Consider the following 13,527-nt stretch of genomic DNA (forward strand, 5'->3'; position numbering starts at 1 on the left):
GAATCTGGCCTGGGCCCTGTGCTGCATGTCCTCCCCTCTCTCTCTCTCTCTCTCTCTCTCTCCCTCTCTCTCTCTCTCTCACCTTTCCTGTCACTCTACACTTTCCTATATAATAAAGCGCAAATGCCCCCCAAAATATCTTTACTAAAATTATTTAAAAAAAGATGTACATGAGGAATCAAACAGCTGGGGAAAGAAACGAAACATTTTCCGTGTATCACTCAAATTTGAACTAGCACGTTTTAAATCATTGGGTCAATTTGTATTTAGAAGCCCCCAAGAGATGCAGTTTACAGCTGTTTCTTTCCCCATGTATGTCTATGGCAGCGCTGGGCTGGTCTATGGGAAAAAGAGAAAATAAATCACTACTGCACATGTGAGTTGGCCTACAGGAAGTAGGCCATTTTTCAATGCCGTATCCAGTTCTTAATACATCCATGTACAGTACACCACTTGTGCTTATTGACTGAAACTACAAACGCCACTGCGGTTGGAACAAGTAGTAATCGCTGATGTAAATAAAGCATGAGGTCAGGCCAGCGCTCAGGTGACAGGAATCCTTGTAGTTTCTCTCTTAGTTGATTCACTGAAATGGAAGTGGGTGACACTCTGTTGAAGATAGACTCAAAAAAGTCTTCTGGTGCTGATCTTCTGGATCCTGGTTTTTCAATTATAGTTGGGGCCCTAAAACATATTTGTGATCTTTCTCTTAGCTTGGGGATTGTTCCAAAGATTTGGAAAACGGTTCATGTGCTTCCACTTCACAAGGGTGGAGACTATAGAGACCTTAATAATTACCGCTCAATTTCCAAGCTATTTTGTTTAGCAAAGATCCTTGAATCTTTAGTCAACTGTCTGCTCCATTTGTTCCGTAGACCTAGATCAGTAGACCTGGTCACAGTACTGTATCAGTTGGATCTCTTGTTTTAAATAAATTATATTGTAGGTGCTCTTGACAAGGGACAGCGCTGTGCTGCTCTGTTCATTGACTTCTCCAAAACCTTTGATACAGATGACCATTCACTTTTAGCAGATAGACTAGCCTCTGTTGGCCTAGATCAGAACATCTGCCAATCCACTTTTCTGGAGGTCTCTAAAGGTGTACCACAGGGCTGTTTTAGGACCTTTACTCTTCACTCTGTACATGGTAGTTAGTTCCCATAAGGCTGGGTTGGGTTACAGTTAGTGTTAGGTTTAGGGTTCGGGTAAGGGTTTGACCGGTCTCTGCGTTGATGGGAACTAGCCACTACCTTAATAACATTGTCTCTTTTGAAAATGGTTGTAAGGTGCACTTCTATGCTGATGATACAGTGCTTTATTCATCTGCATCATCATCGGGAGGAGCGTTATCTGGCTGCTATCAGACAGCCTTTGACTCCATCCAGTGCTCACTACTAGAGCTCAAACCTGTTTTAAATGTAGCAAAAAACAAATATGCAACTCTCTAGATCATGCTCTTGGAAGAAAATTTACTTCAATATTTGCACTTTGGATGGTTCTGCAATTGAGAGTACCCTCCTACAGAACATGTACCTTGGGATCTTTATTGATGAAAAGTGGAAAATGCAGCACTTGCTCCTGTATGTTTACATTAAAGTAATCTTACAAAAGCTACCAAATTACCTGACATCCCTCATCACATGGTGTTCAGGTTATCACCAGACATTGGTTAGTTCTTGATGTCCCTCAAGTCAAAACTGAGCTGGGAAATACTGTTTTAAGCTATTGTGCTCCTATAGAGCATGGAATGAGCTTCTAGAGATTTTAAAAATGGATGCCTTAGTCTCATTGGGCAATTTCAAAAATGCGATAAATTAATTTTAAGTTGAGGTCTGTGCCTGTGTGGAATGTATTGATGTATGTTTTTGTATTTTATGATTTGAATGCTTAGAACCAGGGCTGCATCAAAAATGAGACCTTGGTCTCAATGGATTCCCCTGGATAAATAAAGGTTAAATAACTAAAATGAGACCTTGGTCTCCTAAAATAATATAATAAAAAGCCCAGAGTGATGGCTATGATCTTGACCCCTCTGGCACATGGCTCCTCAATCATTAATGCTGACCTTTGGGTCCAGGTTGGTGAAGGGTGTGTGGGGACACTCCAGTATGTGTGACCCCAACTCTGACAGTTTCACAACTCTGTCACATCCTTTCAAAACAAAACAGGCAAAATGTATCACTCTCTGTGGATAATGAACAGACTGCATTCGTTATTTAGGAAAAGAAAACTGTAAAAAGAAAAATACACAAAAAGGAAATAAGAAAGATTTCAGTACCTTGGCAGAACTACATAAAAACAGAATCTGCTGCTGTTGAAGGAGAAGTGACGTCGGTGTACCTCGGTATGTAAAGAAACAGTTGACGAGGGCGGCAGACATCTTCCTGTCCAGGTCGGACTCCACAACCTTCCACATATTGGAAAGGGGACAGTCGTTTAACGGGTCCACCTTTGACCTCCTCACCAGCATGTCAATGTAGGGCCCAGAGAAGACGTGCTTGGGTTCACTGCGTAGAGACAAGGAGACCCAATTAGACTGGAGCGAGAGTTTTCTCTCACACCAAATGCCACTAACTGTAATACCATGTTGGTTTTTAATGATGACCATCTACAGTACAGTATAATATATACTGAAACACTGGAGATTCTTTCTTATCTCCAAAATAAGCCATCTCTGTTATTAGAATGATGCACACAATATCTTCACTAAGGCTTTAACACATCTGGTACTGATTCTGGGAGGTTCCAAAACTGGATGGCCGTGTGTGTGTGTGTGTGCGTGTGTGTGTGTGTGTGCGCGCACGCATAAGTGTGTGTGTGCACGCACGTGTGTCTTTTATGTATATTCTTTACTCTGATCTATTCTGTACATTCTCACTGCTGGCATGGCCACACTATTGTGGAAAGGTCATTATTTTCCATAATTTAATTCAAATCGTGAAACTTTCATATATTATAGATTCATTACACATGAAGTGAAATATTCCAAGGCTGATTGCCTCCATGCCATGCTCCAGGTTGATGCAATTTGTGCAAAAGGAGCCCTGAACAAGTAGTGAGTGTATATAGGCCTATTGAACATTCTGTACAATCATAAAGATTAAAACAAAAAAAGGCTTGAAATACTGCACTGTGTAATGGATCTAGAATACATGAAAGTTTGACTTTTTGAATTAAATTACGGAACATAATGAACTTTTTCACAATATTCTAATTTATTGGGATGCACCTGTAGATCCAGAAGGATACCAGTTACCAGACCTGCACATTCCCTGGCTGCACCAAGACCATCATTTCGCCTTACCCACTCTGTGGAATGACTACGTTCTGACTGATACCCTTCTTCAGCTGATACTTGATACCCACTATACCAGATTCACCTCTGGCTGATGGAGATAGGTCTGTAGAGAGCACTTAGAGACACAGGACACTCGTAGACCAAGCGATCCTTTTCATCTCTGAAAGTCACAGCCATGGGAATCTGCTCCCGCGTCATCATCACAGTGTATGTCTAGGAGGTGTTTAAAGAGAAACATTTCAAAATGAAAACAAAGATCTTAAACTTGTTGAAAGGCAAGACTGTAAAAATGTGCAAAAGCACATCCAGAACACAGGTAACTACACCACACTAAGACCCTATTGCCTACAGAATATTATTACCAGGGAATTGCTGCCATCTGCTGACCAAACCTTGATCCCAACTACTGTGTCTCCTACATTCAGGGAGACAGACTGGTAACTGCTTTCTCCATTGACTGTGACTCTCATGTTTTTATCGGGTAATTTGGGCAGTATGGTCACAGAGTGACAGTAGAAAGGAACAGTACCTGGATGAAAAAAAAACAAATGAATAAATTGTTAAAATCAACAGTAACTATGGTCAATTTCATTTAAACTGTGGCGAAGCATGTTCACTGCTAAAAAATAAATTGAGAGAGAGAGAGAGAGAGAGAGAGAGAGAGAGAGAGAGAAAAGGCACAATTTGAAACTCGTATAACTAATTCTCAGTTCATGAAATTACTCTGTTAGTTGAAAGGAGTTTTATTCAACCCTGTCACCTACATGAATAGGCTGGGCTATATGGTTATCATAAATAAACTCACAAATCCGGCTACCCACTTGAATATTCATATTCTTTTGCAGAAAATTCCGGATGCAGTTGAACAACTCCCTGAATTGCCAGATCACTCAACTCTGCAGTCCTGGCCGACAGTTTGGTGACCTCGATGCAGTATTTCTTTGAGGTCCCATCCTCGGCTACCACTTCTATCTCAACCACATTTATTCCGTCATTCAGTTTGATGGTATTAGAACCATCTCCAAAAAGCTGGAAGTAAAAACACATGTCAGCAATTGTGATTTATAGCCTACATAACACGTATTTGTGCAACTGCAGAAATGTTTCAAATATAGGCTAGAAGTATAGGTCTGGAATCTGGACTGTTACTCACGATTTTATAGGAAGCTCCACAGTCACTTGTTAGGAGGTCCAGTGTTACTTTGTTGATATTGCTTGCAATAGTAACTGTGTAACTTATTATATCTGCTTTGAAGGCGGGCTCCAACTTCCCTCCAGAAATAGAAAGCTTTTCTAAATCACAATTGTCCATTTTCTCGTGTTTCTCACTCCGGGTGAAACTCTAGCACTGGTCAGCTGGCTTCAAGACACAAACTACTCTGACCTCTCATTTACTATCGCCACAAAGCTCGGTGTAACCATGGTAACAGGATCCCTCTATCCACCTGACTTGATGCGGTGACTTTGCCTACAAGCTTTTTATTTTTATCCTTTTTCGAGGATGACTGACAATACAGTGTTTGTTATGATTGATTTAATGACTTGCTTTTTGTTTTAATGCTTTTAATTTGTCCTGCCTTTTGTTTTAAATGTCTATAATGTCTTGCTTTTTGTTTTAATGCTTTTAATGTCTCATGTAAAGCACCTTGAATTGCCCTGTGGCTGAAATGTGCTATATAAATAAACTTGCCTTGCCTTGCCTTGTTATAAATCAAGCAAGTTCTTATTTTACAAACATAAACCATGTCGAAATGATCATGCAACAACTCGTTGTACAAACTCATCCAACACTGCGGAGGTGTAGGTACAAAAATGTGAAGAGAACATGAGAACACTTGAGAACCAGAGAACATGAGAACACTTGAGAACCAGAGAACACTTCCTGTCGATGCATTGCGTGTAGTATCCGTTTTTGTTGCCGAAAGCGCTCATCTCTTTTCAAAATAAGAGCATGGGCTGAAATGTGTCAGAACGTGTTATTTTGGGTGGGGGTGCTCACGTTCAGATTTAGATTTAACTGGTCCTCAATATCGAGGTTAATATTTTTAGTAAGGTGAAACACTGTTTAGAACATATGATAATGTGACTTCAAATTATGTATCTCCGTAGTTCTTTGAGCCAGAAACAAGCTGTAAAAAGTAGCACTTGAACATGTTGGCTACATAATGAACTAATGAAAGGGATAAAAGTAATGATATAGCCTACAATTATCTGAGCTACAAGTAGATTGCGCCAATGTCATATAAAGATACAAATTCCCTTTATCTTTTTAACACAATCCTCTTTTACTGGCATTCATTTTCTTCCTATCACGCTACTCCTTTTGATCTACCTACCCCTTCTTCTCACCTTCCTCCCTTCTCTAGGATTCTTTTGATCTACCTACCCCTTCTTCTCACCTTCCTCCCTTCTCTATGATTGTCACAATAAATCTACATTCAATAAGCATGAAATTCAATTTATTTTATTTACTTGATAAGTGGTGATCTGCCTCTTCCTCTGAACACTCCCCCTTTCCTCTTTCTCATTACCACCCTCTCTCTCCCTAGACTGGGACCTATTTGCTTTGCAGTTGTGGTTTCCAGTCTAAGCGGATAGTGACCAAAAGACCAAAACAGGCCGTATAAACCTACGATGTGATGTGGCTACTTTGGTTGGTAGGCTATGTCCATGTTTTATACTATTTCGTAGTGACTGGTGAGACTAGGCGGCTAGATTCAGCATTTGTGTGACAGGATACCAGCGGGCTCTAGACCGGAAACTAAGTGAATAGAAACCTCTCCCCCAAGGAGAGCCTGATGATGTGAGGCTACTCTCTCCCATCTCTCTCTCTACCCCCTCCTACCTCTTACTGTCTCACAGGCCTCTTGCGTCAGGTCACTCCTTCTCTCTTCTCCTCTAAGTCTATCCTGTCTTTTCTCAGCTTCTCTCTACTCTTAACCCCCCCCCCCTTCTCTCTCTATTGGGATGAAACACTACACTTTTGATAAAACAATAAAACAAAACATTGATTCATTTATTGCACGCTTTTATCTACAGTATAGCCTGCGTTCATATTAACTGGGTTCAGAAATAAAGTTGTTTCTGGACTTCGATTAGGCTGGCTAAACTACACATTGTACTCCCCTCATATGGGAGTGAAACGGATTCAGGGGGCTCAGAGGAACATTAATATTGGTTTATTGTCCGCATAGGTGTGGAGCTAGGTACTCACCTCCATAATGAGGGGAACAACTTGTAGTTTAGCCAGCCTCACTTATTGAAGTCTGGAAACAGCAGCATGTTCAATCCCAACCCAGCCTTACTAATAATTACTTTTTAGTTTTAATTGATTATTTAAGTCATGTGTTTCTGTAATTATCTAGACTATTATTTTATTTGTTGTGTGTATGTGTTTTTGTAACGGATTTGAGGAAAAAAGTGTATTTACATGTTTTCACACAAAAAGTGATTTTTTTTAATTTGTTGTGTGTATGTGTTTATTTCTATCATATTTCGGAAAAATGTTTTTACACGTTTTCACACAAAAAGTGCATTTTGTTTTTGCGTGACCTTTATTTAGAAATTCCTGGCAAGACCGCTACCGGTACCGGACATGAATTTCCCAGCCAGCTAACGCGTGTTGGTGGAGAAGCAGCTCGCTAACGTTAACTATCGTTTGCTATCGCGAATAAAAATCCCTCAACGAACTGGATTGATGTTATATATCCAAATTGGTCTTACGTCAAATTGCCAGCATGGTTCGTAGAATGGGATTTGAGATCTGCATGTTTGCTTTGCTGTAGATGACTGAAATGTGTGTGTGTGTGTGCTACTGGCTAAGATAGCCAGTAAAAGGTTGAAGCTAAGCTAATTTACCTAGTTTAATTTAACTAGTTACTAACTTATCTGACAGACATTCTAAATTGACAGACACTATTGGCCAAATGACTGTTAATCCCTAACAACTTTAACGTTACAGGAAATCGCAGAAGATGTCCCTCCAGAAGAATACCCTACAGAGATTGAAGAGCAGCTTGTGGGATTTGAATCCTCAGCTGGTTCTGTGAACAGCATGGTGCAGACTGTGTTGTCAATGCCCAGAAACGAACTGCTGCAAAAGGTACAGTCTCTTTGACCCATTCTTGATATTAGTACTTGGCTATTAACTTACTTAGATGCTTATCACTCACTCACTCACTGTGGTGGAGAGGAGGATGAAGGACAAACTGAAGTCCATCAGGCTTCCTTTGTGCCAGCGGCCATCAGACTATAACAGTGCCTGAGTGTTGTTGATGTGTGCATGTATATGAGTATTATTATACATATTTATAGGATGTATGCAGTCTCTATTTTACACATACTGTATGTATATATCCCTTGTTCTCTCTCATGTATATTCACTATATTCTCTATTCTAACCAATGCTGTACAAGTACCCTCTGCTGAAATGCCCAAATTTCCCTTAACGGGGATCATTAAAGTATCTATCTATCTATCTGTCTGTCTGTCTGTCTGTCTGTCTGTCTGCCTGTCTGCCTGCCTGCCTGTCTGTCTGTCTACATGTATTATGTATGGGTCTATGGTTAAAGGTCACTTAAAATCAGTGCCATTTCTTGTTTTGATTTTTGGTAGTTGGAACCCCTGGAGCAAGCAAAGCTGGATTTGATGTCTGCGTATGCCCTCAATTCATTATTCTGGAGTAAGTGTGCTGTTTTAAAATGAGGGGCGTCATGATTCTCAAATCCACAATTCAATACAATTTTCGATCTTAAGGACACGATTCAATTCGATTATTTATTATTTATATATTTTTGAACTTCTTAAGGCTTAAGATAGACAGATATTCTAGGTAGCCAGATATTCTAGGTAGCTATTCTATGAACGTCTGTTTGGCTGCAGACCACTAGCTAGTGCTAACGTTAGCTGGATGTGTAAGGCTACGTGTACACCATACCTTATGTAGAATGACGTTCTCTTGGCCGTCCTCGGAGGAACCCTCCCTTCAGCAACCTTTCTAGTTATCTCAATCCTCCATGCATGCACCAGTACTTTACAATGTATAAATGATCCAATGTTTCTGTATGTATTGCCTTGTGTTTGATTGAATACAACTAGCTTGGCTATCATTTAAACGAAAACCTATAGCTAACATTCCCAACTAGCTTGGCTCAAATGCAAACATAGCTACCTTTTGGGAGATGGGCATATAGACTAACGCTACTCTTTTGGTTACTTTTTACCTGCGTCGTGATTTGGCTGCCGTGTGAGATGCAGGGGCGGGGAGTAAGAAAATACTGGGAGAATCTCGCTTCTGCTTTTGATTTCAATGATCGGAATCAAAAGCCCATGTTGAATGTTCAATTTTCGATTTCGTGAAATCGTGACACTCATAATTAAGTTGCAACATTATGCTAGTTAGGAAGTGAGGAAAATGTGTTGTATTACAGGTATATCAATGAGTTCCTGTGTTTTTCACCCTCTTGCTTATAGTGTACCTGGTTACACAAGGAGTTAACCCGAAAGAGCATGGGATTAAGCAAGAACTGGTAAGCAAGTTGTCTTTTCCACCGTTACTCATCCAACACGGAGACTGCTTTTGGATTGTCATGTAAAACAACTTTACTTCTTAGATGACTTGTGCCCTGAGAAGGGTTTGACTGGTGGCTATATCAAGGGCTGTTTGGATTTTAGGGATCAAACGATACGGTTTTTACAGAACCGATATCTGATTATTATTAGTAATCAATGAGGCCGATAACCGATATGCATTTGCAGTAAAAATGTTGGTGTCAAAATTTCGAATAACAAACTCCAACAAAGAACTTAATTGAAATGCCCTTTCAGCATAAGTTTCAATAATTCATTTTGATTAATTATTGTTTCTGATTTCTTCTGTGCGGTTTCATACAACACAGGGCAATGAACCATAAGATTGGACCACAGGTTTGAAGTAGGCTATTTGTACTTAATGCAATTCCACCCATGCTGACACCTTCTTTGCATGTTGCAGACTGCCTTCCTTGGTGTTGGTTAAGTGTAATACTCCCGTACTGCGTATTTTATTCTTTAGTGCAGCGGCAGCCATCTGCAATGAGAGGGAGTGTCACAGTGCAGGCTGACATGCTTTACATGGGATTATGCCTCATTTATTACAGCCAAACATGTTTGTCTAGCTAGCTGTAGATCGAGCTAAACTAGTTAGCTAGCCCAAATCCCAATAAGCTGCTATCTAGCTCTAGTAACGTAACTGGACAGCGTTGAGGTGTTTGAAGTAGCATACAGTACATCACTCTGACTGCAAAACGTTAGTGCTAGTTAGCAAATGTTAGTCTCGGTATACGTTACAGACAGCCACACCTCTCACATTTTGCTCAACATTTGATAGCTACAAGCTAGCTAGCTAACATGAGTCAGCCAAGAGGGACAATAACAAAGACTAGAAATGTAGCCTGTGCTGCTCTGGCTGGATGGATAGTAATTAGACATAGCTTACGTTATCTACCTCACAAGCAAGATTTCTAGAAAAGGTTGCATAAAGAAAGTTGAGAAGCGTGATGACCAAGTTTCATTCGACCACAAGTCTTAATGTAGCCTACTACTAACATAGCTGGGTAGATTATGGATCAATCTCCTTATACAGTAGTTCACTGTATCACTGCAACAAAGTGCATTTTTCGTCCATTTTCAGTGTAACTGGGAAACTGGGTAATGCTTGTCATCATATACATAGATAAGATTGTGGTGTTTTTGAAACTTCAGCATAGAGGATTGTGATGTTTATTGCAACTTTGGCTTTCAGCTAACCTGACGAGCCAGATTGTTTGTTCCACACAACCATCTGGGAACTCTTAATTGGAAACTGTTTGGAAAAGGGCAGGCACTTTCAAGGTGATTTTCCAGGTGATTGGATGAACCATCTGTCTATCCCCATCTATTGTGGACTGACTTCAACCAGTCAGATCAATGAGCCATATATCGCTACTCGCTGTGGTCACACCTAAACCACGACAGTAGCTGCCTCATAGGATTCTTCATTGGCTAGATCATTTTCTGATCTAGCACAAACGGATTTCTATTTAGCGTGGCCAGACTGATCTGCAGAGAGACACAGAATGTGAGCTTGTGAGAGCAGAATGGCCTCCCGGGGCTCTCTTTCTTTCAGCTGCCTTACCAAACACAGCTCCGCTCGCTCCCCACTGCTGCTAGTAGCTTTCAGTGATAGGCCATTACTTGTGTTCAAGTGTAACCAATCAGATAGTGCTGTGGGCGTGACATTGCTTGAGACCACAGAGTGGTAACTTCTGACAGAGAAGCGGTTGCATCAGAGCCAGAGTAGCTGGGGATGACAATATATTGGCAGTCATATCGGTATTGGACAATGTTAGTCATTTCAGAAAACATTGGCAAAACAGGGCAGATGAACCGACAGTTATTTCTGTCTAGCTGTTGCGTGTGGTTTTTGAGAGGAAAACATGCAGTAAATCTGTGATGTTTGGAAATAGAGACAGTGTTTACTTGTGTTTTTCAGTATTTGATTAGCATAGAAACTTGTCTATATGATCTGTATAAAAACATCTGTAAATATCGGTTATCGGCCATTTGTTCGTTGTGTATTTTTCTGAACTCGTCAACACTGTAAATGAGGGAAACCTCAGTGCTTTACGAGTATAAATAAAGGTTTGAAAATGAAATGACAGCAATGTGAATAAATGTTATCAATATCGGGTTAGGGTTAGGGTTCTGTTCATCTGTTCATCCCTAAAAGTAGAATGAGAAGCCATTGTAAAGCACTTTAGATAAAAGTGCTATATAAGTGCATTTTACGATACAGTAATATTAAAAATGCTGAATTTTGGCTCTGACCCCTAATTTATTTACCCCAAATGTTTTAAGCCGCCTGAACTGTGTGTCTGGTACTCTATGTTCTTCCTTGTCTCTATGGACTCTGTTCTTCCTTGTCTCTATGGACTCTGTTCTTCCTTGTCTCTATGGACTCTATGTTCTTCCTTGTCTCTATGGACTCTATGTTCTTCTTGTCTCTATGGACTATGTTCTTCTTGTCTCTATGGACTCTATGTTCTTCCTTGTCTCTATGGACTCTATGTTCTTCCTTGTCTCTATGGACTCTGTTCTTCTTGTCTCTATGGACTCTATGTTCTTCCTTGTCTCTATGGACTCTATGTTCTTCCTTGTCTCTATGGACTCTATGTTCTTCTTGTCTCTATGGGTTCTATGTTCTTCTTGTCTCTGTGGACTCTATGTTCTTCTTGTCTCTATGGACTCTATGTTCTTCTTGTCTCTATGGACTCTATGTTCTTCCTTGTCTCTATGGACTCTATGTTCTTCCTTGTCTCTCTGGACTCTATGTTCTTCCTTGTCTCTCTGGACTCTGTTCTTCTTGTCTCTATGGACTCTATGTTCTTCTTGTCTCTATGGACTCTATGTTCTTCCTTGTCTCTATGGACTCTATGTTCTTCCTTGTCTCTCTGGACTCTATGTTCTTCCTTGTCTCTCTGGACTCTGTTCTTCTTGTCTCTATGGACTCTATGTTCTTCTTGTCTCTATGGACTATGTTCTTCCTTGTCTCTATGGACTCTATGTTCTTCTTGTCTCTATGGACTCTTATTTTCTTCTTGTCTCTCTGGACTCTATGTTCTTCCTTGTCTCTATGGACTCTATGTTCTTCCTCGTCTCTATGGACTCTGTTCTACTTGTCTCTATGGACTCTATGTTCTTCTTGTCTCTATGGACTCTATGTTCTTCCTTGTCTCTATGGACTCTATGTTCTTCTTGTCTCTATGGACTCTATGTTCTTCTTGTCTCTGTGGACTCTATGTTCTTCTTGTCTCTATGGACTCTGTTCTTCTTGTCTTCCTTCAGTTGGAGAATGACAGCTCTCTCTTCTGTATTTTTTTTTCGTTGGCCAGGTGTCTCTTGTGAAAGAAATGTTTAATGTCAATGAGATTTAACTTGGCTAAATAGAGGTTAAATAACAAATCTGTTTTTTCCTGGCACAGGAGAGAATCAGGACTTATATGAACAGAGTGAAGGAGATCACCGACCGAAGGAAAGCGGCGCGTCTGGACAAAGGAGTGGCGTCTCGCTTGGTCAGAAACGCCCTGTGGGATGCTGAGGACTCAAAGAGGGAGGGGGCAGCAAAAAAGCACAAGAACACGCCAGGTCGCAGCCAACAGTCTAAGCGCCCCAAGATGAACTGAGACATTTTATATATGACAGTCTGGTTCCATTCTGGTCTCAACTGCCTCTTAAGTCTGTCATGCCAGGTGAAATGACTGAACAACGCGAGGGTTCATCCTCAGGACGACATAGAAAGGTCATGCACATTTATGTGTTGATTACTGTGATTCAGAATGAACCGCTTCTGGGCAGTGTTTGATTTTTTATTTGTATTTGTTTTTTGTTTGATCCAAACTCATCAAAAATTGAACTGTGCATAGTGTCAGTGCATAGTTTTCATCAATGCTATCTGCCATTTTCAGCTTTTTTCAAACATCACAAACATGGTTTATGTATTTGTTAGACAAAATCAAGACTAAAAACTAGGAAGATATTGATAGCTACAAATACAGAAGCTAGGCCATATTGGCTGTATGTAAATACAGAAGCTAGGCCATTTTGGCTGTATGTAAATTCAGTAAACTCATACCAATTTTCATATGCACCTCTGTAATGCCATGAAAAGCGATTTTGCAGACTGAATTTGATAACTACATAGTAAACTTGGACTAACTTTTTCCATTAAAAGCAAATGTTCATCTGAAAAATTGGGGTCATAATCTTATTAATATTTAGCCACTTTCAACTGGAAAAAAAAAAGTTTAGTATTTTCCTATAGAAATTACCTTGGGCCAGAGTCTCTGTGACAAATCACTGCAACCCTTCTAATCAAGACCAGGAAGTTATGATGTATGCTCATTCCCTGGGAATTTCACTTTTCTTTTCTCATCATGTGTTCCCCTAGGCCACAGAAATGACATTTGTTTAGCTAAACCTGCCTTCTGCTCTAACATTTCCACTAAATTGTTGATTCTACTCATTTGAAAGATGTCAGCTAGCCCAACAAATAACCTTGTCTGCTCATGAAGGCATATTGGAAAAAGATGGATTTTTTCTCCTCTGAAGTTCTTCCTAAGTCTCCATATGGGCTCAGTTGGAATTAGCTCACTAGCTAAGCATCTTGACACAAGCAAATTTAGACAAACAATCTCTTGTCAAGTTCCATGAGC

The 13,527-nt window shown here is 40.2% G+C and overlaps 1 protein-coding gene across 1 annotated transcript; it reads left to right on the plus strand.

The window, feature by feature from the left end:
• The first annotated feature begins 6,896 nt into the window (after positions 1-6,896).
• Positions 6,897-13,018, plus strand: c1d (C1D nuclear receptor corepressor). Its single transcript, XM_084458546.1, has 5 exons — positions 6,897-7,038; positions 7,260-7,400; positions 7,913-7,979; positions 8,771-8,826; positions 12,298-13,018. The coding sequence occupies exons 1-5, from the start codon at positions 7,036-7,038 to the stop codon at positions 12,496-12,498; spliced, it is 468 nt and encodes a 155-aa protein (XP_084314672.1). The 5' UTR covers positions 6,897-7,035; the 3' UTR covers positions 12,499-13,018.
• The last annotated feature ends 509 nt before the right edge of the window (positions 13,019-13,527 follow it).

This window comes from Borostomias antarcticus, assembly GCF_949987555.1.
Source record: "Borostomias antarcticus genome assembly, chromosome: 25".
NCBI classification, from domain to species: domain Eukaryota; kingdom Metazoa; phylum Chordata; class Actinopteri; order Stomiiformes; family Stomiidae; genus Borostomias; species Borostomias antarcticus.

Coding starts and splice junctions, on each gene's coding strand:
- c1d (XM_084458546.1), top strand. Junction 7,980..8,770: donor CCTCAATTCATTATTCTGGA/GTAAGTGTGCTG, acceptor TCTTGCTTATAG/TGTACCTGGTTACACAAGGA. Junction 8,827..12,297: donor ATGGGATTAAGCAAGAACTG/GTAAGCAAGTTG, acceptor TTCCTGGCACAG/GAGAGAATCAGGACTTATAT.